The sequence below is a fragment of the Podarcis liolepis genome (assembly GCF_965112155.1).
Source record: "Podarcis liolepis genome assembly, chromosome: 2".
In the NCBI taxonomy this organism is placed as follows: Eukaryota; Metazoa; Chordata; class Lepidosauria; order Squamata; family Lacertidae; genus Podarcis; species Podarcis liolepis.
The window spans coordinates 110,890,076-110,914,514 of record NC_139555.1 but is presented as its reverse complement, the minus strand read 5'-3'; the positions used below and the strand labels follow the sequence as shown (position 1 = coordinate 110,914,514).

The following is a 24,439-nucleotide window of genomic DNA, read 5'->3' as shown; positions in this document are numbered from 1 at the left end:
GCTTCCAGATGCTTTTGGCAACAATTCCCATCAGCCTCAGCCAGCATGGCCAGTGCTTAAGGATTATGGGACTTGTAGTCTGGAGGACACCTCTGGTTGCCTGACCTCTGATATAATGTTATGAGTTCGTATTGTTGTTACCAGATTGTTATAAGGACACTGGTGTGCCGCTAAGTCTCTGCTCCCTTTTCTTGTCTAGACTCTCTGGGATCAGGACTTCAGCTGAGAAAAGGTATGTCATTTCAGGGTCTACTGGAAGCACAATTCCTGTGAGAGATGGGCTTTTTTCTCCAAGTGACCAGGCCATTGGGCCTACTCTGTCCATGTCAGTTCTCCCTGGCTAGCACTTTCTATGTCTGCCATACATGTTTCTGCCGCTTCCAATGAGCTATAACTTTTACCTGAGATTTCACATTCACTCTCTTCTGTGGGCAGTGATAATTTCCAAGTTGCTCAAGGAGGCAATACAGACAGGTTGAACATGGGTGTTGGCACATGGCTTAAACACAAGCAGGCAAGTCCACTGCCCCACATCCGATCTCCAGCAAGAGGCAGTCAACAGCATGAAATGCTGTAAGCATACAGAACCCAAACTCAGAGCATTGTATGTCTGCCTCTGCCTCAAACTTCAGTTTTTCTTCATGGAGAGATACCTAGATGATATCCTTAACTAAGTGTGTGGGGTGGAGGGACTCATGCCCCCATTTCTGGACCTTCCCGATAATTTTAGCCATTTAGCCAGGAATCTCTCCGACCAAAATGATACTGTGCCAATTAGGCCTGTGAAGGGAGAGCTAACCAGTCCGTAGTCCAGGCATCAGAAAACCAAATACAGTGGTACCTCGGGTTACATACGCTTCAGGTTACATACACTTCAGGTTACAGACTCCGCTAACCCAGAAATAGTACCTCAGGTTAAGAACTTTGCTTCAGGATGAGAACAGAAATCGTGCTCCGGCGGCAGCAGGAGGCCCCATTAGCTAAAGTGGTGCTTCAGGTTAAGAACAGTTTCAGGTTAAGAATGGACCTCCAGAACGAATTAAGTACTTAACCTGAGGTACCACTGTAGAAGGACATGTTTTCAACTAGTACTTAAAACTATACAACATGGACAGACCCTCCAAGTGTCCCTATTTTCCAGGGCCATCTATGATTTTGAGAAGCCATCCCGATTTCTGATTTGATCCCAGAATGTCCCGCTTTTCCTTAGAACGTCCCTATTTTCACTGGAGAAATGTTGGAGGGTATGGAGTTATCCAAACTGGCAATCCTGTATAGGGAAGATTTTTTAAAATGTTTAATGTTTTGTTATGTTTTTATGTATGTTGGAAGCTTCCCAGAGTAGCTGGGGCAAGCCAATAAGATGTGTGGGGTATAAATAGTAAAATCATCTTTAAATAATGGGACGTCCCTATTTTCATCGGAGAAATGTTGGAATGCACTGGGCTACTATTACTGAGAAAACAATCGTTCAGTATTTAATAATGTTAAAGTCACAGACATGTCACTTAATAAAAGTCGTGGCCCTTAGTCCAGCCATTTATTGGCCTGGTCTTTGTTGAAATCTTGGCTAAATGTTTTAGCTATGGATCACTAGGTAGCCTTTAGACAAGCCACTCTGAAATATGGGGATAATAATAATCGTGATTTGCCTTACAGAGTTGCTGTAAACATTATAATTATATAATGCATGTGTGATGCTTTAAACACTTGAAAGCATGGCACACATGTGAATACCTGAAGGAGCATCTCCACCCCCATTGTTCTGCCCGGACACTGAGGTCCAGCGCCGAGGGCCTTCTGGCGGTTCCCTCGCTGTGAGAAGCCAAGTTACAGGGAACCAGGCAGAGGGCCTTCTCGGTAGTGGCACCCACCCTCCCACCAGATGTCAAAGAGAACAACAACTACCAGACTTTTAGAAGACATCTGAAGGCAGCCCTGTTTAGGGAAGCTTGCAATGTTTAATAGGTTATTGTATTTTAGTGTTTTGTTGGAAGCCGCCCAGAGTAGCTGGGGAAACCCAACCAGATGGGCGGGGTAAAAATAATAATAATAATAAATTATTATTATTATTATTATTATTATTATTATTATTATTATTATTATTATCATCTGTATTATAAATCAAAGGATGCATCCCAGTCCTGGATGAGGTCCTGTTGATTTCAGAGGGCGTTGTTTTCCCTGTTACGTGCCTAGACAAAAGTCAAGTCTCCCAGCTGACCTTGTTCGTCTTCTCTTTCCTCATCTGCCCCCACAGAAAATGTAACTTTGGATCCCGACACAGCAAATCCCTGGCTCCTCTTGTCTGAGGATCGTAAGAGTGTGAGGCGAGGAGGAGAACGTCAAGTTCTGCCCGACAGACCAGAGAGATTTAACAACTATTATTACGTGCTGGGTCGTGAGGGGTTCACAGCAGGCAGGCATTTCTGGGAAGTCACCGTGGGGAGCGATGAGGGGTGGGCTGTGGGGGTTGCCAAAAGTTCTGTCCAGAGGAAGCAGGTGATCACTGCTGGTCCCGAAGAAGGAGTCTGGGATCTGGGGAAGTGGGGAGGCGCATACAGGGCTGCCTGTCTTGGTTCACGGACTGTTTTGCCCCTGAGTTGCGAGCCCAGGAAGATCCGAGTGACCCTGAACTGTGAAGGGAGGCGGATGGCCTTTTACGATGCCGATAGAGCAGCCCGCCTCTGCACGTTCTCAGCAGCCTCCTTCTCAGGAGAGACCCTCCAGCCCTTGTTTTCTGTGTTCAGTAAGGGCCATCTAAACCTGCCTGCCTAAGGGTGGAGGCAGACAAGATGGAGGAACCCCGCGCTGTCGCCACACGCATGCTGCTTCCTTCCCAGGAATGAGCTCAGAGGTTACTTTCTCCCTGAGGAGAAGCCATATTTGTAGAACAGTGGCTGGCTGGCTCTTTCACCGCTTGTCCTGCTCAGGCCAGGTGTCTAGGAAGCACGGTCAGAAAGCCTGTAGACCCTGTCCCATGCTTCAGTCAGTGTTTCCTCGGGAGTCTGTGGCCTGGGTTGGTTATGAAACTCAGATGTAAGAAAGAAATTCCTGTGTCTGCCTAGGTCTTTCACTAACCTTCCCAAGATGGTCACGTTTAGCTTGTAGGTGATGCTGGAAGCCAGGATGGTGCTGATCTAAGGAACTCTAGGCAGTGGCGTAGCGTGGGGGGTGCCAGGGGTGCCGGCCGCACCGGGCGCAACATCTGGGGGGGCGCGAGTCCAGAGGGAAGGGACAAGTTCCTTCCTCCGCCGGGCTCCCTGCCGCCACCGCCAGCCTTGCGCCCTAGCGCGCGCATGCCCCCCCCCCGCCGCCGCTGCGGCTGCGCTCCACTCACTGCTCGCAGGAGGAGCAGCCGCTGCAGCAGCGCCGACGCCACCACCGATGCCTGGCTGGGCACGGGCAGCCTCCGTACCCCGAGGCCGACGCCATCCCCTCGGCCCAGCCACAGGCGGCGGCTGCTTCTGCCGACTGGGAGGGAGGAGAGCTCTGAGGGGCCTCGCAGTGCCCTGCGCTCCCCAAAACCCTCTGAGAGGAAGCCGGCGGGCGGGCGAGGGTCTCCCGGCAGAAGGGGGCGCCGCTGGATCCGGCTCTCAGCGCAAGTCTCAGCTGCGGGGGGGGGGCGAGGACGGAGCACGGCTGGAAGCCCCTGGACCCGGCCGGGAGGAGGAGAGGCGCTCGCCAAGCCCGGATCTGGAGCTCCACCTACAGCCCAAGGAGAGGAGGGGGCGGGGAGGCGCCCGAGGGGAGGGGGCTTCGGCTGCCTCGGCCCGCGGGGGCTCCGCAAATAATAAATTTAATAAATTCCTGCTGAGCCTTTTGGGGGGGTCCTTGGCTCCTTCGCTCGCCCCCCGCCCCAGTGGCGTAGCGTGGGGGGGTGCAGGGGGGGCGGGCGCAACATCTGGGGGGGCGCAAATTACTTGCCTTGCCCCGGGTGCTGACAACCCACGCTACGCCACTGACTCTAGGGGATGGTGGTACATTTCTATGTATACAATTATTTCCATTGAAATAATCTGCAGCTAACAGTTGGGCAGATCCATCTATAGATTTTTAGAGAGCACCTCTGCTTGTACTTTTGTGTGTCTGGACATATTTGGGGTTTTTCGTGTGTTAACCCCAGTATGGTGTAGTGGTTAAGAGCGATAGACTCGTAATCTGGTGAACCGGGTTTGCTTCCCCGCTCCTCCACATGCAGCTGCTGGGTGACCTTGGGCCAGTCACACTTCTCTGAAGTCTCTCAGCCCCACTCACCTCACAGAGTGTTTGTTGTGGGGGAGGAAGGGAAAGGAGAATGTTAGCCGCTTTGAGACTCCTTCGGGTAGTGATAAAGCAGGATATCAAATCCAAACTCCTCTTCTTCTTCTTTTATCAAAGATTTTGCTTCCTGTTGCTCTTTTGTCATTGGCACCTCAAAAATCGTAACAGCCTCTCGCCACCAAGGAAACACAACGAGCGAATAGTAAGAGAACCCACATAAGTAACACTGATGCAAAACCCCACACATACACTAAGTAGAAGAATATAAGCATTGCCACCACACTCACCATTCCCCGTTATAAGAATATTAATGTGCCAGTATCCTTTGTATCCTCATTTGCTACACTGATGCTTACTCACCATTTTACTGTACCCTTGAGTGTATGTGTCCTTACATGCTACACTGATATGATTTGGTTCACAATGTACTGTATCAAATGTACGTAGACTATGTTCCCCTTCTGCTCGTCCCTTACATTCTCTTTCGTTGCATCGTTGACTCTAAAAGCTCAACTTACTGCTGTCTTACTGCTGTAACAATATACTTCATTTATTTGCATACATATTGCCGAATTTGTCACATATCCGTACTATGTAAAAATGGCCGCCTAATCATGCCAAAGGCATGGGTTCCCTTTCACCAATGCACACATTGGAGAGCAAATAAATTACCGTTTTTTTCACTCCATAAGACGCACAGACATTTCCCCTTACTTTTTAGGAGGAAAAAAGTGTGCCTTATGGAGCGAAAAATACGGTAGCTGGCAGCTTACTTAGACAGCGCCTCGTCCGACGTCTTCTGTTTTTTCTAACTTCTCATTGTTCTGTATTGAAAATCAAAGGTATAAATGTAAGAGTTTTCTTTTGTTCTGAATTCTCCTCCATCGCCTGTTGCGTGAGTGGGAACCCTGTTGCCAACAGTCATTCTTTTAATAAAAGATCAGGCTTACAGCCGCTTTGCTTTAATTATTCTGGTCTGGTCTCTGTTTGTGCTTGGGTTAACCCAAGTAACACGGTCCAGGTCCGGTCCCAAATCCAAGGCTTCCATGAGGAGTTAGTCCAACAGGGCCAAGGCAGGAAACCAGGCTAGGTCAGGCACAGGGTAACAGGCAGGTTCCAGCAAGCAGCAATGTTGCTCCCACAACCCGGGGCAGGGTCCGGCAGCCTTTTATCTTTGACATGGTAGCGGCCAGTCCTGATCCCCCGGTGACTCACCTCCCTGTCTCACCCAAAGGCGAGCACTCCTCCTGCGAGTACTCAGGTCTCTCCCTCTCTCAGACCTGAGTCTCTGCAGCTCGGGAGATGTCGGTGGGTTACTAGACCCAGAGGCCACCTCAGCCTCTCCTGACCCAACCGGTAGTGGAGCAGCTGCACGTGATTGCCCAGCTAGAGGCAACAAGGTAAAACTTGTCTCACAATAAATGAAACAGAATTGTAGAAAACACAACCTGAAAAATGAGACAACGCACGTGTTCCTGTACACTAAGAAATCTTTAATAAGAATATATAAAAAAGAAAAGTGTAACAGCCTCATACACCACATAATCCTGCCTCCAGGAACTGCAGTGACGTAGCCAAGGTATGATATCCTATGTAATCCTCACAGCATCCATGTGAAGTAGGACAGGCTCAGCGGAGAGGTGTTGACTTACCCAGGCCTCGCAGAAACCCCCCAATCCCTTGCTATCAGGAATGCCGATGAGGCAGCGTTGGCTGGCATGGAGAGAGGCCTTAATTTAATGTGCCACACATCCCTCAGACCTTCCCACTTGACAGGAAGTATGAGGAGAGGGGCTTTGAGGCCCTAAATGGGATTTGTATTACCTCGACTTTGGCCAACCACCTTTCCCAAACTAGCTGTTCTCTATGAAGAGGTAGAGAAGAGCAATACTTTCTTTATTTTATTTTGCCCGGGGGGGGGGGGAGTTAGAATTCCTGCTCCGTGATTGCAGTCATGGGATTTTTGTCTATCACATGATGGTGTATGTTTTGACTCCACAGAGTGCGGAGTTACGGAGACAGGATGTTTGTGTTACTGTGTTCCGTGAAGGGGGACTATTGTCCTTTGTTCTTTTTCTCTTTGCTGCCCAATGCTAGAGAGAGAGAGAGGGAGCCATGTTGCAGTGCTCCTATATGTAAATAAAGTAGATTAGCCAAAATGCTGAGTTGCTGAGGTCTGTTACACAAGCTGTGAAGACTCTGCAGATCCCTAAGTGTACCGATGTCGGTTGGCATCAGTTGCTGTGATGTTCGGGCAGAAGAAAGCTTTTGAAGCTCCCGAACGGTCGACCAGGAGGGAGAGAACATGCCAGTCGGGCATGTGTCTCTGCCAGGGTCCTACTAGAGAGTAGGACGAACTCCTGACAGGGTATACATCATCCATACCATAAAGATCCCTCATTGATAAGATGACTGCTGATGTTCCTTCCACCTCCATGATTCTATCACTACTGAATAAACAAACTATGAGCAGTGTTTTAACGCAAGTGGAAAGCATTTGGTGTCATAAGAACGTAAGAGGAGCTCATCAAGATGTGTGGGATGTAATCCACTGAGAGCAGTCAAGTACAACATTCCTTGTTTTGCTAGAGTGGACATGCAAGGGAATGTTTGGTCCAGCCAGTCCAAACTTCCTGTTCCTCCTGGCCTGAAGCATCCTTCCTTGCATGTGACTAGTAACCTTTCCAGACCTGGTAAAAGGACAAGGCATGCTGCCACTCTCCCTCTTTTCCATCTTCCTTTTGTCCTGCAAACTTCCCGGACTGCTAACTGTAGTCAATCCACATATGGGCTAAACCTGTTTGTTCATGTTTGTAACTTTAAGCCTAAAGCCTGCCTTCAGATATCACACTGTGCTCTGACTGATCGTGAGTAAACTTTCTTTTTATTGCTTATGAATAAGACTGTGGTGCCTTTATTCTTTTAGGAGGGAATTCAAGGGGTCTTTGGGATGCGGGTGGCGCTGTGGGTTAAACCACAGAGCCTAGGGCTTGCTGATCAGAAGGTCGGCAGTTCGAATCCCCGCGACGGGATGAGCTCCCGTTGCTCTGTCCCTGCTCCTGCCAACCTAGCAGTTCGAAAGCACCTAAAAGTGCAAGTAGATAAATAGGTACCGCTCCGGTGGGAAGGTAAACGGCGTTTCCATGCGCTGCTCTGGTTTGCCAGAAGCGGCTTAGTCGTGCTGACCACATGACCCGGAAGCTGTACGCTGGCTCCCTCAGCCAATAAAGCGAGATGAGCGCCGCAACCCCAGAGTCGGCCACGACCGGACCTAATGGTTAGGGGTCCCTTTACCTTTACAAGGGGTCTTACCAGGAAAATATTAGAACATATTTCAATCTGGACAAGCCAGATTGAATTGCGTATTGTCTTAAGAAACTCACACGAGTTTGCAACTAGTTTTCTGCTGCGTAAAAGGGAATGCAGTCTGCTAAGTAAAGGAACTTGCTAGCGCAAGTTAGGAAGGATATTAATAAACAATATATCCTCTCCTGACACCCTGAACATTCCCACAAGATGCTTATGGCAGGGCTGGGTCGAAGGTAGGTTGGAATCTACTGACAGATCTCCAGTAACAGCAACAACTCAAGAGCTTGCCATCACTGCAAAAGCTGCTGGAGTGAGGAAACCAGGCGTGGATTAATGTGCGCATCTCTTGAACTTGGCTCTGGTGCTAATGACAAATTCCTAGGCTGAGCGCATGCTCATAGGCCCCCTGTTCCTCAAGAAACCACCTTGGCTGTGAGTCCTGGAATACCTGCTGTCCCCTGTCTTGCAGGCCTTTTCCCACCTGGCCCGGGAGTCCTGGATGCTTTAGTTGACATTCCTGCCCTGCAGGGGGTTGGACTGGATGACCCTCAGGATCCCTCCCAACTCTACAAGAAAGGGCAGGGATCTTGGATGTCTCTTAGTGCAGTCTCAGGTCGTTTAGCCTGAGCTTCCACAGCCACTGCCCGCCAGGAACCCCTATGGGCAGGTTTGGCAGCAACAGCGGCAGGTATGTTCTAGAGTAATATTTTATTTTATTTTATTTTATTTATGTTATTTTATTGCTAATCATGCTGCTTTAAATGTGCATTTCATATTTGACTTCCTTTAGTAATGCTTTCTTTTGAAATGTTTAATTTTTGCGTTAACTTTGCTGCATTAAGTACGCTCTGTAATCGACCTTTGCAATGTTTTCCTTTGACATCTTTAAGATGATATTTTAGTTGCGTGCTAATTATGCTGCTTTGAATGTATACTCTCTCCGTGTGTGTGTGTGTGTGTGTGTGTGTGTGTGTGTGTGTGGAGCATACAGATGGGAGGAGCTTAAGAGGCTCAGATTGATTCACTGACTTTCAGTGCGATTTGAGGATGTTGTGAAGTTCATAACAATACAAAAAATTCACTTGTCTCCAGCTGTCATCGGAAAATGCCTGCCTAAATGAACAGCCAGCCACGAACGATTTCCCTGTTGTTGTTGTTTTTTAAAAAAAACCCATCGTTAGAGACTCAGGAGAGATCTTGCGTCACCTCCTTCCTGCAAAGGAAACACGCCCAGTTGCTGGCAGACAAGAAAGAAAGCGAAAGCAACTTTCTTCCAGGCGAAGCTGCAGCCATGGCTGCTTCTGGGGGTCCCGTGCAAGATCTCTTCGAGGAAGCCACTTGCTCCATCTGCCTGGAGTATTTCAAGGATCCAGTGATCATCCCGGAGTGCGGGCACAACTTCTGCCGAGCCTGCCTGATCCAATATTGGGGGAAATCCGAAGGAGAGGCTTCCTGCCCTCAGTGCAGGGAAACAGTTCAGCAGAGGAACCTCATCCCCAATCGGTCGCTGGCAAATGTTGCAGAAAAAGCCAAGATGCTCCGTGGGGATTTCTGTGGAAGAAAGCGGGCGGAGGGAAAGGAACGAGTCTGCGAGAAGCACCAGGAGCCCCTGAAGCTCTTCTGCAAGGAGGACGAAAGCCCCATCTGTCTGGTGTGTGAAAGATCCAAGGAGCACAAAAGCCACGAGGTTATTCCTCTAGAGGAGGCGTCCCAGGAGTACATGGTAGGAAACGGCAATGGGTCTTGATGGGGGAAGGCAGGGCACGGCTGGGTGACATGAGAGAGCAAAAAGTGTGGGAAATGTTTATAATCTATTATGATTCAATTTGTAAATGTCTCTGCTTTCCTCCAAGGAGAAAGACCCCCCCCCCAAAACACAAACACACACAGGTTATAGTATTTATTGTATTTTAGTGTTTTGTTGGAAGCCGCCCAGAGTGGCTGGGGAAACCCAGCCAGATGGGCGGGGTATAAATAATAAATTATGATTATTATATTATTATTCTCTGCTCTAATGTCGAACAGCTCTTCAAAACCTGGAGCTTGAGTTGGTCTGAAGCAGTCTCTCAAGGGGATGGAGGGAGTTATGTTAAACCTATATTGGATTTGGTTGTCTTATTCAATCCACTGTGATAAATAAGTGGGAATCTCCACAAAAGACCCTGGAATGCAGGACAGCCATATTGTTCAACTTCCCTCTTGCATGCATCCTAAAACTCAGCAGGAAAAGAAAATAGAACCAGACTGGAATTTTGTTTTGTCTTCAGAACCAGATCTGTAGGTGCTTAGGCCATCTGAGGAAGGAGAGGGAGAAGATCGTGGCATTTAAAATGGACGCTGAAGAGGAAAGCCAAGACCTGCTCGTAAGTGTCAACATCCCTGGGAAACCGAAAAGTATTGTTACAAGCACCCCACTCTCTGAGCGGTGAAAGCACTTCCCTCCGGTTCAGTTTGATTCCCACCCCCCCCTTGGTATTTGTGATACATGGTTTTATTTACACATCTGTAGGTTGAGCATAATGGGATGTGGGTGGCGCTGTGGGTTAAACCACAGAGCCTAGGGCTTGCCAGTCAGAAGGTCGGTGGTTCGAATCCCCGCGACGGGGTGAGCTCCCGTTGCTCAGTCCCAGCTCCTGCCAACCTAGCAGTTCGAAAGCACCTCAAAGTTCAAGTAGATAAATAGGTACTACTCCGGCGGGAAGGTAGACGGCGTTTCCGTGCACTGCTCTGGATCGCCAGAAGCGGCTTAGTCATGCTGGCCACAGGACCCGGAAGCTGTACGCCAGCTCCCTCGGCCAATAAAGTGAGATGAGCGTCGCAACCCCAGAGTCGGCCACAACTGGACCTAATGGTCAGGGGTCCCTTTACCTTTAGGCTAAGCATAAGATAGAAGGGCTCATGGTCACAGCACCAATGGATCTTGCTCCCCTCTTAAGTTTCAACGGGGACCCCAGATTCGTAGCTTTAGTTTCAGCACAGAAAGCAAGGCAGACATCTCCTGACTTCTCACCTGCACTAGCTAGTTGTTTCCATGGTAGCATGGTACCTGTAATTCACCAACTCCTTAAACATGTAAAAAGAATGCTTAGCAGGCTGGGCTGCGGCTATTAACTAAACAGACACCAGACTAATCACTTCAAGAGTTCCTTCTACTACAGACCCCCATCTTATGTTATAAAAACGTAGACATGGAAGAGGACAGCACACACACCCCGATAATCTGGGTTGCCCCAGCCACTCTGGATGGCTTCCAACAAATTATGAGATATCATCCAAATGACCACCAGTTCTATAACAGACCTGTAACCAAGAATCAATATCTGGAAAAATGAAATGCAGAAATATATGTTTTGCTACTACAGTGCTACCTCGGGTTACATACGCTTCAGGTTACATATGCTTCAGGTTACATACGCTTCAGGTTACAGACTCTGCTAACCCAGAAATAGTGCTTAAGGTTAAGAACTTTGCTTCAGGATGAGAACAGAAATCGTGCTCCGGCGGCGCAGCGGCAGCAGGAGGCCCCATTACCTAAAGTGGTGCTTCAGGTTAAGAACAGTTTCAGGTTAAGTACGGACCTCCGGAACGAATAAGTACTTAACCCGAGGTACCACTGTATTTGGAGTGGCCAGAACTCACACCAAAAAAAGTTCACAAAAGAGCATTCCAAAGTGGTGGGTGGGTATATGCAAGGTTATGTGAACATTGGTGTGATGTCTCCAAAATGTCAAAAGAGCCCTTTTAAGGGAATTCTCTTAACTGACCTGAGGCTGCAAAGTCAGGCTATATTCAATCCCGCTGTTGGCAAGCTGTCCTTATTTTTCTGCCTACTTGTTGCAGAATCAAATGGAAGCAGAGATGGAAAAGACAGTGGCTGAGTTCAGACGTCTACACCGGTTTTTGGAAGAACAAGAAAAGCATCTTCTGTTCCAGATGGAAGAGGTGGAGAAGGAGATCGCCAAGAAAAGGGAGGAGCACCTGGCCAGACTCTCCGGGGAACTCTCCTCTCTTGAAGGCCTCATCCAGGAGGTGGAGGAGAAGCTTCAGGAACCAGCGAGTGAACTCCTGCAGGTCAGGCCTGGTCTTGTTTCTGAGCTTCCTAACTAGCTGGTTGTGGGATGCTGAGTCCGGGGGCCCCTGCTTGCCAGTTCACAGATGGGATGGGCTTTCCATCACTTGGCATCCTTCTCATCTTGAAGGTTGATGTTTAGAGGTTAATGAAAAAGCAGAAGGGTCCGTCTTCCTGGGCCAGCTCATAATCAGTATAAAAGTATTGAGAGAATAATCCTCTCCCTTTTCCCACCCTGTCTTTCTCTCCCTCCTTCTGTCGCTCTGAATTGCCTCCACTGAATTCAATCTCTTCTTTCCTTCCAGGACATTGGAAGCTTCTTGTGGAGGTAAGCACACAAAAAGCACTTCAGGTTGGTCGGAAAACTCATTGCACTTGTTGAAAAACTGTTATTCCTCCCCCATTCTCTCTTTTAAAATGGTTCACGTTAAAAGATGCTAGTCCTCAGTGTCTAAAGACCCTATGTTTCATTCACTTCCAGAAAATGAAATAACATCTATTTTTACATTGTAGCATAATCCTTTTGCTTCTATATATAATAAGTCCTTGCCTTTGGGGCTGCATCATAATTTGTGCACTACAGTGGTACCTTGGGTTACATACGCTTCAGGTTACAGACTCCGCTAACCCAGAAATAGTGCTTCAGGTTAAGAACATTGCTTCAGGATGAGAACAGAAAACGTGCTGCGGCGGCAGCCGGAAGCCCCATTAGCCAAAGTGGTGCTTCAGATTAAGAACAGTTTCAGGTTAAGAACAGACCTCCGGAACGAATTGAGTACTTAACCCGAAGTACCACTGTACAGCGAAACCTCGGCTCCCAAATGGTCAAAAACTGAAAGTGTCTGTTCCGGTTTTTGAACGTTTTTTAGAAGCCAAACGTCTGATGCAGCTTCTGATAGGCTGTAGGAAGCTCCTGCAGCCAATCGGAAGCCACGCCTTGGTTCCTGAACTGTTTCAGGAGTCAAACAGACTCCCAGAACGGATTACGTTCAGAAACCAAGGTTCCACTGTAGATCTGCAAGCCACCTGCCTGCTGCTTTTCATCATGTGCTAAAAACCCTGATCTCAGCTCACCATGATGTGGAGATTTGCTGACATCAAGATGAGGCACCTGGCTTTTCAGAAAGCTCATTGCGTTAGAGGGGTGGTGAGTTGACCTTGTTCTTCTCCCCTAGGTATCAGGAGAAGTTTGAGGATCCCCCTATGGCTTTTCCTCCTGCCCTGAAGTGGAAGATCTGGGACTTCAGCGATATAAATCCCTTTCTGGAGGGAGTCATGAAGCAGTTCAGAGGTACCAAGAATTTAAGAAAAAATGTTCAAAACAGACTGCTTATCTAAAAGGATGGAATACTTCCATATTGCTGAACTAACAGGGAGGATAAGAGGAGATATGGTACAAAAAGTGAATAAGGAGTGGGCTATCTTTAAGGAATGCATCAAAATTTATGTGGGAAAAGTAGAATTTCTGACAGATATTGAGTGAATCCAGAAAATGATTAGAGTGAAAGGCGAATAAAGTCAAGATAGAAGAGATTAAAGAAATAATGAAACGTGTTTAAGTTAGTTGGAAAAATAAAGTAGCGTAACAAGAACGGCTGGAGGTCAGGTCACCTGGTGGGTGTCCGTGTGGGGTAGGTGTGTAGGTATGTTGATATGTACAGTATAGGTAGGTATTATATAGAGTAATGTAGGTATGTTTTATGTTATGAAAATAAGGTAGTGTGTTATGTATGTGTATTGTGTAAATGTATATGTAAATAAATTTTTGGGGGGGGGATAAGAAAAAATGTTCATAAAAGGCTCCAGGTTGCTTGTCATATTAGCAGTGTCGGGAAAATGGGAGAGCTGAGTGTGAAAAGAAAAGGCAATTATCTTCCATTATGGAAAAAGGCGCTGGTCAAAGCTCCCTCCTACAAAACGGAGTCTACTCATTTATACCTATTAGTGCTTCGGCATCTGCCGTTGCTTAAGGATAGGAGCAGGGAGTGACTCAGCAAAGGAACCTGCCTCTGGTTGAGTCAGGCCACTGCTCCATCTCATCAGTATTGTCTACACTGGCTGGCAGCCACTCCAGGATTCCAAGCAAGAGTTTCTCCCATCCCTATCTGGAGATTCCAGGTGCTGAAGCTGAGACCATTTTTGTGTCAAGCTGGTGCTCTTCTACGAAGCCATGGCCATTCCCTGCCACAAGCAGTGAAGGTAAAGGGACCCCTGACCATTAGGTCCAGTCGTGGCCAACTCTGGGGTTGCGGCGTTCATCTTGCTTTACTGGCCGAGGGAGCCGGCGTACAGCTTCCAGGTCATGTGGCCAGCATGACTAAGCCGCTTCTGGCGAACCAGAGCAGCGCACGGAAACGCCGTTTACCTTCCCGCCGGAGTGGTACCTATTTATCTACTTGCACTTTGATGTGCTTTCGAACTGCTAGATGGGCAGGAGCAGGGACCGAGCAACAGGAGCTCACCCCGTCGCGGGGATTCGAACCGCCGACCTTCTGATCGGCAAGCCCTAGGCTCTGTGGTTTAACCCGCATCCTGCCACCCACCACAAGCAGTGGGCACTGCTAAAGAACAGCCCATCCTCCCAACGGCAGCAAACATCTGTAGGAAACAGCAAATGCACCTCATCCACTCTGCATGGAGGCCTGACTTTATTTCCCAACCAAAAAGGGGACTTCTCAAATCACTTAGCCTGAATTCAGCCTGATCTTTTATTTCCCTTCCCTCCCTCTCCCCTTTTATGAAGATCACCCGCTCTGAGACCCCACAGCTAATTCTCCCCTGGTCTCCTCGCTGGCCCAAGTAGGACCAATTCAGCCAGCTAGCCCTGGGGATTATCTAATTGCTTATTTCCCCTAAATTGATCTCTGAATTTTGAATTTTATTGTTATTCATGTTTTTATATTGTATTTTATACTGCTTTTACAATTAAGTGTTTTCAATTTGTTGTTAGCCGCCCAGTGTTTGAACTGGGAAGGGTGGGATATAAATAAAAAAATATTATTATTTATTATTATTAGCCCCTTTGCTTATGAGCTGGAGGCTCTGTCCTTTCCCAAGGCCTCATCCAGGCTTTGGATCTGCACAGGTGCTGAGACATAATCTCGCACTTTTCCCAAGTCAGTCTCACATTTCCCAAGCACAAATCTCAGGTGGTGCAATGAGTCAGTGTGTCCGGCTGTTAACCAGAAGGTGGGTGGTTTGAGCCCACCCAGGGATGGCTGTAGGCAGGATTCCTGCATTTTAGGGGGTTGGACTAGATGATTTCTTGAGGTCCCTTCCAAATCTACACTTCTGTGAGTCTGTTGGTAGCTGGGCAGTGGAACCCTGTCGCTTCTTTTGGGTTTGCTGCCCCCTTTTATTATGACCTTGGTGGTGGGGGGTTGTAAAAGAGCAACTGGTGTTGAGGCCTCTAGGCCTGGGTTGCCTGAATCTGAAGGCTCCTCATGGATGCTGGAGATTTTGGGGGGGGGGGGGTTTCTAGGTGAAGGGCCTGCTCTCTGAGAAAATGTGGTGTAAAGGTCTGTATAGTTAAAGCTATGGTTTTCCCAGTAGTGATGTATGGAAGTGAGAGCTGGACCATAAAGAAGACTGATAGCTGAAGAATTGATGCTTTTGAATTCTGGTGCTGGAGGAGACTCTTGAGAGTCCCATGGACTGCAAGAAGATCAAACCTATCCATTCTGAAGGAAACCAGCCTTGAGTGCTCACTGGAAGGACAGATCATGAAGCTGAGGCTCCAATACTTTGGCCACCTCATGAGAAGAGAAGACTCCCTGGAAAAGACCCTGATGTTGGGAAAGATGGAGGGCACAAGGAGAAGGGGACGACAGAGGACGAGATGGTTGGACAGTGTTCTTGAAGCTACCAGCATGAGTTTGACCAAACTGCGGGAGGCAGTGGAAAACAGAAGTGCCTGGCATGCTCTGGTCCAGGGGGTCACAAAGAGTCGGACATGACTAAACAACTAAACAACAACAATAACAACAACAAAAGGGCTGAACCTTGGCACCAACACATCATCCTTGCCCTCACTTATAGCATGCTGCAATATTGTGGTGTTGTTCCCAGATTCGTTGTGAGGGTGACAGTGTTCTTTTTTTCTTCCACAGACACTCTGGGGTCTGGATTTCAGCTGCAGCAAGGTATGTTATTTTGGAGTCTGATGGTGGCCCATATTTCCGGAGGAGATGAGATCCGCCTCTCAAAAGACGAAGCCACTGGACAAAGTGGGGCTCTGTTCCCAAAATGTGCTCCCTGTCTGCCTTCGCAGGCTTTTCACTGTTCAGAAGAACCTATATATTTTAACTGGGGTGTGGCACAATCACCCCACATCACTGTGGGAAAGAGAAGTTCCAAGGATTTATCCTTCACAAGCGCTTTTGCACAGTTCGGTCAAATGGTTTCCTTCTTAACTCAATGGAGGCCTTTAAATTCATTTACATAAACGAGTTGAGCATAGGTTCACTTCTTAAATTCTCCAGCAGCGAAGTCTGCATCAGACCTCCAGGAAGAGGCAGCAAGGATCTCAAAATGCAGTAAATTTACACAGCCCAAATTCAGGTCTTTCTTTTTTCTTTTTCTTTTCTTTTTTCAATAATATTTTTATTCATTTTCCACAAAAGAAAAACAAAACATTTTTTATACAATCAATCCACATTTTATCACACATTCATCTCTTTTTTTGACTTCCCTCAGCTCCTCTGCCGATCTTTCGTTTGCGTCAATATTATTAACGCATTTCTTAACTTAGTATTGCCTTTAGATATCTCCTTCCCTCCTCTTACTTTCTTTTTAACAATATTCCTGTTTTTCACAGAGTCTCTTGAAAACCAACAAACGTTATCTGTTCATCACATATGCCTGTCAGATAATCTGTAAATCTTCCCCAGTCCTCAATGAACTTTTGGTCTCGTTGATACCGAATCTTCCCTGTTAGTTTGTCCAATTCTGCATAATCAGTCAATTTCAGTCTCGATTCTTCCACTGTCGGTAACTCTTCCTGTTTCCATTTTTGGGCCAGAAGTATTCTCACTGCTTTAACTGCGTATTGAAAAAGTTTACAGTCTTTCTTACTTATCTCATTTCCTAGCAATCCCAATAAGAAGGCCTCTGGTTTCTTAATACAAATTCAGGTCTTTCTGTCTCTCCCTCAAGCTCCTCATGCCCAGACATTGGGATGACATTATCATGTGCCAGGGAAACATTCCCTCTCTCAGGTTCTTCCATGTATTCCATAATCATTTAGCCTGGTCTCTAAGAAAAACCATGAATGCAGCTACTTTGCCAGGACTATGAAAGCAATCTCTCCAGCAACACTTCTGTCTGCATTAACCCTCCCCTGCCCACACCCCCATTCTCCTAACATGGGGGATGAATGAATTTTATTATTTCGGTCACAGACCAGTTCCAGCCCACACACAATACAGTGGTACCTCGGGTTAAGTACTTAATTCGTTCCGGAGGTCCATACTTAACCTGAAACTGTTCTTAACCTGAAGCACCCCTTTAGCTAATGGGGCCTCCGGCTGCTGCCGCGCCGCTGGAGCACAATTTCTGTTCTCATCCTGAAGCAAAGTTCTTAACCTGAAGCACTATTTCTGGGTTAGCGGAGTCTGTAACCTGAAGCATATGTAACCCGAGGTACCACTGTATCAAGGAAGTCATAAAACACGATAGGGATACATTTGAATTTGCAATTAGGTATTACAGGGACAATACAGATATAGCAACCGTTTAAAAATATATGAATTAAAACTAAGTCACTAACATACAGTGGTACCTCAGGTTAAGTACTTAATTCATTCCGGAGGTCCGTTCTTAACCTGAAACTGTTCTTAACCTGAAGCACTGCTTTAGCTAATGGGGCCTCCCACTGCCGCCAAGCGATTTCTGTTCTCATCCTGAAGCAAAGTTCTTAACCCGAGGTACTATTTCTGGGTTAGCAGAGTGTGTAACCTGAAGCATATTTAACCTGAAGCGTATGTAACTCGAGGTACCACTGTATAACCTGAAATTATCATTTAAAACCTTAATCATTATGATAACACAGCTTGTTCCCTAAGTTTTATGGCAATCACAGAGAATTTGGCTACCCTTAACGTGATCTCAGGATCCTTGTCCTCTACCAAGGATTTTAGACATTGAAGTCAACATGGGGGAGAAATTGCTGGATGTGGAGGCAGAAGTTCAGCCTGGTCTAGTGCTGGGCACCAACAAAAGAGATATTCCAACAGCTGGAAAAGGTACAGAAAAGGGAAGCGTCAAGACTTGCTCCCCAAGCGCAAGTCCCTCCAGAACTGGATTTTGGCAATAAAATGCCCAGCAGCCACATAACCTGGAGGCTAGTCACCCAAACAGGAGCTTTCGGAGATTCAGACTGGCCACTTCACTTGGGGAGTGTCGAGAGAGCCTTAAGTAATCCACCATCCCACATTTTCATAAGTGAGAAAGAACAGAAATAGCTCTGTTGTGTTTTTTGTGAACTGCCTCAAATGGCAGGTTAGAAAGTATTTTACATGAATAGTTGAAATTTGGGTCGTGCTCACAAGGAGGATATCTTTCGTTGCCAGTTTTTCCTGAGGTTTCAAGCGAGGTCTTTGTTAGAACATTGGCTGAAAAGATTGAGCTACGAATCAGGGACTCCCTGCTTTGAATCTCCCCTTTGCCACCTACTCACCGATTGGCCTTAGACAAGCTGTTCTATGTCACCTTCAGTTCTCCTATCTGAAAAATGGGGATAATAATACGGATTTGCCTTAAGGCTCTTTGTAAGGTTTATAACTACAGTGGTACCTCAGGTTACAGACGCTTCAGGTTACAAACTCCACTAACCCAGAAATAGTACCTCGGGTTAAGAACTTTGCTTCAGGATGAGAACAGAAATCGTGCTCCGGCGGCAGCGGAAGGCCCCATTAGCTAAAGTGGTACCTCAAGTTAAGAACAGCTTCAGGTTAAGAACGGACCTCCAGTACGAATTAAGTTCTTAACCCAAGGTACCACTGTGGATAGCACATGTGAAGTGCTTTGAAGAACTAAAAAGCCTAGTGTAAATGTGAATTGTTATTTTTTAAGCATCTCGTTTCCAAATGCGATGCTTAGAAGCCCTGTTGATTTGGGAGGAAATGCCGTTCCTGTCACATGTCGAGACATAAGCCTGTCTCTCTTCCCTTTCCTCATCTGCTTCCACAGAAAACGTAACTCTGGATCCAGACACAGCCCATCCCCACCTCATCCTGTCTGAGGATCGTAAGAGAGTGAGATTTGGCGACGAGGAACAAGATCTGCCCAACAATTGCGAGAGATTCGACAAGCATCCCTATGTCCTGGGAGGCGAGGGGTTCACAGGCGGAAGACATTTCTGGGAGGTCGTTGTGGGGAGTGAGGTGGGCTGGGCTGTGGGGGTGGCCAGGAAGTCTGTAAAGAGGAAGGGTCAGATCATGTTTGGTCCTGAGGAAGGGGTCTGGGGTCTGGGGAAGTGGGCAGGAGAATACAAGGCCTCCTCCCACGCTACTATGACCCTGCGCAAGGAGCCTGGGAGGATCCGAGTGGCCCTGAACTGTGAAGGGGGACGGGTGTCCTTTTATGATGCAGATAGGGCAGCCCTCCTCTACACATTCTCAGCAGCCCCCTTCTCAGGAGAGACCCTCCAGCCCTTGTTTTGGGTGCCCCGTAAAGCCCACCTGACCCTCTCTGACTAAGGGAGGACAGCACAGACATAAGACATACATCAAAACAGGTTTATTATTATTATTTCGCTTGCTTGCTTAGCTCCTGCACTACTCGTGTAGTGAGTAGGGAGGGCCAACAGGTTGGTGTCCTAACTGACACAAGAGTCACCCAATCGTTACCGTCCATGTCACCGGCCTGAAAATGGGAAGGTGTATCATGATTGACACAAGTACCAGCCAATTGCTCATCTGCAAATCTGGCTTCTCCTTGGAAAGAACATTAATCTCTCGAGGCAGCTCCTGAAATGCAAAAACTAAAAAGCCAGTCTTCTTTCATTCTGTTCAGAGTCACTGAGGTGGTTTTCTACATCAGTGTCCCCTCTGGAAATGAAGAGCCTGCTGAATTAAAGTTCTAGTGAGAGGACAGAGCAAATTCTAGGGGATGGTGAGACATTTCCATTTATACAAATATGGCCCCTAGTATAATTGGAAGTTAAGGATTAGGCAGTTCCATCTATAGATTTCTAAGGAGCACTTTTGCTTTTATATGTATCGGCAGACATTGGGGTGTATTTCATGTGGTTGAGATGTTTAATTTTATTAAAGGTTTTGCTTCCTATTGCTCATGTTTCATTTCAGACTTAGAAAAACAGCATATACTGCACACACCCGTTCCTCCAAGGAACCCCATGATCACAGGGAGATAAATAGAGATGGGATATAAAATAAATAAATATGCATCACTGTCGGGGGAGGGGATTCCACAAATTTTGATGATATCCAATGTAACAGAGTAGCTTACATCTAAGAAGCTAAATAACTTCTAGGTGATTGATAGCTTTTTTGTAAAGACTATACAGTGTCCAGAATATTCAGAAGAACTTTGCTTTCATTATAATTATAATAATAATTTATTATTTATACCCTGCCCATCTGGCTGGGCTTCCCCAGCTACTCTGGGCAGCTTCCAAATTTTTTTTATTAAAATACTGTACTACATCAAACATTAAAAGCCTCCCTAAACAGGGCCGCCTTCAGATGTCTTCTAAAAGTCTGGTAGTTGTTGTTCTCTTTGACATCTGGTGGGAGGGCGTTCCACAGGGAGGGCGCCACTACTGAGAAGGCCCTCTGCCTGGTTCCCTATAACTTGGCTTCTCGCAGTGAGGGAACCGCCAGAAGGCCCTCGGTGCTGGACCTCAGTGTCCAGATAGAATGATGGGGGTGGAGACGCTCCTTCAGATATACTGGACCGAGGCCATTTAGGGCTTTAAAGGTCAGCACCAACACTTTGAATTGTGCTCAGAAACGTACTGGGAGCCAGTGTAGGTCTTTCAAGACAGGTGTTATATGGTCTCGGCGGCCGCTCCCAGTCACCGGTCTAGCTGCCGCATTCTGGATTAATTGCAGTTTCCGGGTCACCTTCAAAGGTAGCCCCACATAGAGCGCATTGCAGTAGTCCAAGCGGGAAATAACCAGAGCATGCACCACTCTGGTGAGGCAGTCCGCAGGCAGATAGTGTCTCAGCCTACGTACCAGATGGAGCTGGTAAACAGCTGCCCTGGACACAGATTTGACCGGTGCCTCCATGGACAGCTGTGAGTCCAAAATGACTCCCAGGCTGTACACCTGGTCCTTCAGGGGCACAGTTACCCCATTCAGGACCAGGGAATCCTCCACACCTGCCCGCCTCCTGTCCCCCCAAAACAAGTACTTCTGTCTTGTCAGGATTCAACCTCAATCTGTTAGCCGCCATCCATCCTCCAACTGCCTCCAGACACTCACACAGGACTGTCACCGCCTTCACTGGTTCCGATTTGAAAGAGAGGTAGAGCTGGGTATCATCCGCATACTGATGAACACCCAGCCCAAACCCCCTGATGATCTCTCCCAGCATCTGCATGTAAATGTTGAAAAGCATGGGGGAGAGGACAGAACCCTGAGGCACCCCACAAGTGAGAGCCCAGGGGTCTGAACACTCATCCCCACCACCACCACTTTCACAGCCGAGGAGGAAGGAGCAGAACCACTGTATGACAGTGCCCCCAGTTCCCAGCCCCTCAAGACGGTCCAGAAGGATGTTATGGTCGATGGTGTCAAACGCCGCTGAGAGATCCAGCAGAACTCGGAAACAGCTCTCACCTTTGTCCCTAGCCCGCCGGAGATCATCAACCAGTGCGACCAAGGCAGTTTCAGTCCCATGATGAGGACTGGAAGGGATCCAAATGGTCATTAACATATGAGAAGAATATATTTACAATCTCATGCTTATTCAAACATGGGTATGTTCCCACTTGAATTGTAGACTGAGGTCTTCTTACTTAGACTTAAGTACATAACTGTTGAGACTTGAACCAGAGTTTTACTTTCACCTCAGCAGTATTCTCTTTGTTCCTTACAGAGAGCTCCTGCACAGGTTTCTCCCTATTAAATGTTTTGGGATCTTCCTCTGTCCGTTTCACATCAGACAGATCAGTGACACAACATCACCTCTCTCAGCAGCCAGCCCCTCTCACATACACAAAGAGAAAGCAGTTTAAAAAACGACAGTTACTGGAATAACAGACACAACAGAACGGAAGGCCTCTCTCATGTGACTCACAGTCAGCCAATCATATGAGAGCTACTGCCAGAGGAGAAAAAGCCCATGTTAAAAGTACATTTAACATAAGTAAAAATTCCTGGCTCAGGAAATTAAACCATCCTTAACAGTGGGTTCACCTGCTGAGCAATTTCTTAGGGTGAATTCATATTTCTGCTTCCAAGTGCAATGACCCAAGAAGCCAGGGTTCAAACCCACAGTGCACCACAAAGTTCACAGGGTGACCCCCCCCCAGTGGCCTACCTTGCAAGGCTGCTGTGGGGATTCAGTTGAGGGTGCAGAGAGCCATGCATTCTACCTTGATCTTCTTGGGCAAAGGGGTGGAATATAAACTGTCTTGCCAAAGTGGTGCATGCTCTAGTTATCTCCCGCTTGGACTACTGCAATGCGTTCTACGTGGAGCTATCTTTGAAGGTGACCCGGAAACTGCAATTAATCCAGAATGTGGCAGCTAGACTGGTGACTGGGAGTGGCCGCTGGGACCACATAACACCGGTCCTGAGAGATCTGCATTGGCTCCCAGTACATTTCCGAGCACAATTCAAAGTGTTGGTGCTGACCTTTAAAGCCCTAAACGGCCTCAGTCCTGTATACCGTCTCCACCTTCATCGTTCGGCTCGGACACTCAGATCCAGCACTGAGGGTCTTCTGGCGGTTCCCTCATTGCGAGAAGTGAGGTTACAGGGAACCAGACAGAGGGCCTTCTCAGTACAGTGATACCTCGGGTTACATACGGTTCAGGTTACACACTCCGCTAACCCAGAAATAGTGCTTCAGGTTAAGAACTTTGCTTCAGGATGAGAACAGAAATCGGGCTCCGGTGGCATGGCGGCAGCGGAAGGCCCCATTAGCTAAAGTGGTGCTTCAGGTTAAGAACAGTTTGAAAGAAATCTTAAAAAGCAGAGACGTCACCTTGCCAACAAAGGTCCGTATAGTTAAAGCTATGGTTTTCCCAGTAGTGATGTATGGAAGTGAGAGCTGGACCATAAAGAAGGCTGATCGCCGAAGAATTGATGCTTTTGAATTATGGTGCTGGAGGAGACTCTTGAGAGTCCCATGGACTGCAAGAAGATCAAACCTCTCCATTCTGAAGGAAATCAGCCCTGAGTGCTCACTGGAAGGACAGATCCTGGAGCTGAGGCTCCAATACTTTGGCCACCTCATGAGAAGAGAAGACTCCCTGGAAAAGACCCTGATGTTGGGAAAGATGGAGGGCACAAGGAGAAGGGGACGACAGAGGATGAAATGGTTGGACAGCTATGAACACGAGTTTGACTAAACTGCGGGAGGCAGTGGAAGACAGGAGTGCCTGGCATGCTCTGGTCCATGTTGGTTCACACGACTAAACAACAGTGCCCAATTTGCACACTGATTCAGGAGTCAGCAAAGTTTTTCAGCAGGGGGCCGGTCCACTGTCCTTCAGACCTTGTGGAGGGCCGGACTATATTTTGAAAAAAATATATGAACGAATTCCTATGCCCCACAAATAAGCCAGAGATGCACTTAAATTAAACCACACATTCTACTCATCTAAAAACACGCTGATTCCTGGACTGTCCGTGGGCCGGACTGAGAAGGCAATTGGGCCGGATCCGGCCCCCGGGCCTTAGTTTGCCTACCCATGCACTGATTGGTGGGCCAGCAGCGCTGATCACAAGAGGTCTTTGTGTGCTCATTCTCTGCAAAGAAGCCAAGGGCGCTGGCCATAGGTTACTTCCAGTCACCTGCCTCTGAGCATTCATTCTGTTTTGTTTCCTGGGTGGGTTAAGCTGTGTCAGCTACCTGCCGAGTGTTTGTCTTGGTTTGTTTGCGGGGAGGTCGGATGACAGCTGCCTAAAGCAAGCACGGTTTTCCCCTTTGCCTTCCTTAATCGCAGGAAGTCAGTTCTGGAGGATTTGTTCCAGGAGATCTCCAGATCATTGTGAAACCTATTGACACCAGGCAGGTGCCTTCGCTGAATATGCTTAAGATATATTTGTTTAGCCATGCCTACAAAGCTATTCCGCCTGGCTTTCAGTTTGAACTTAGCCTGATCTTTTATTCCCCTTCCTTCCCTCCCTCTCTCCTTTTTATGAAGATTACCCACTCTGGGATCCCACAGCTAATTCTCCCCTGGTCTCCTCACTGGCCCAACTAAGACTAATTTAACCAGCTAGCCCTCTACCTTTATCCATATATCTATGGAACAACAGCAGGAAACGTGCATCAAACCCCGAGAAAGAAAAGAGAGGGAGACCTGAGAGGTATATCTTGAGGGATGTGCTAGAGATGTAGAGAAGGCATCGTTCTCCAATCTGGTACCTTGGAAATCGAATGGAATCCGTTCCAGACATCCATTCGACTTCCAAAATGTTAGGGAACCAAGGCGCAGTTTCCAATTGGCTGCAGGAAGCTCCTGCAGCCAATCAGAAGCTGCGTCAGACGTTTGGGTTCCAAAGAACGCTTGCAAACCAGAACATTCACTTCTGGGTTTGCGGCATTCAGGAGACAAATGTTTGAATCACAAGGCGTTCAGGATCCATGTTGCATGCA

At 47.5% G+C, this 24,439-nt stretch overlaps 1 protein-coding gene across 1 annotated transcript in view; it reads left to right on the top strand.

The window, feature by feature from the left end:
• The window catches only part of LOC310699263 (uncharacterized protein), a 50,132-nt gene that overhangs the window by 13,315 nt on the left and 12,378 nt on the right, over positions 1-24,439 (top strand). The window contains exons 7-15 of the mRNA XM_083486886.1: positions 200-232; positions 2,261-2,777; positions 8,698-9,295; positions 9,840-9,935; positions 11,413-11,643; positions 11,947-11,969; positions 12,817-12,932; positions 15,751-15,783; positions 18,830-19,334. Of these exons, the coding sequence (XP_083343012.1) occupies positions 200-232; positions 2,261-2,777; positions 8,698-9,295; positions 9,840-9,935; positions 11,413-11,643; positions 11,947-11,969; positions 12,817-12,932; positions 15,751-15,783; positions 18,830-19,334 (2,152 nt within the window). The remainder of the gene's footprint in view (positions 1-199; positions 233-2,260; positions 2,778-8,697; positions 9,296-9,839; positions 9,936-11,412; positions 11,644-11,946; positions 11,970-12,816; positions 12,933-15,750; positions 15,784-18,829; positions 19,335-24,439) is intronic.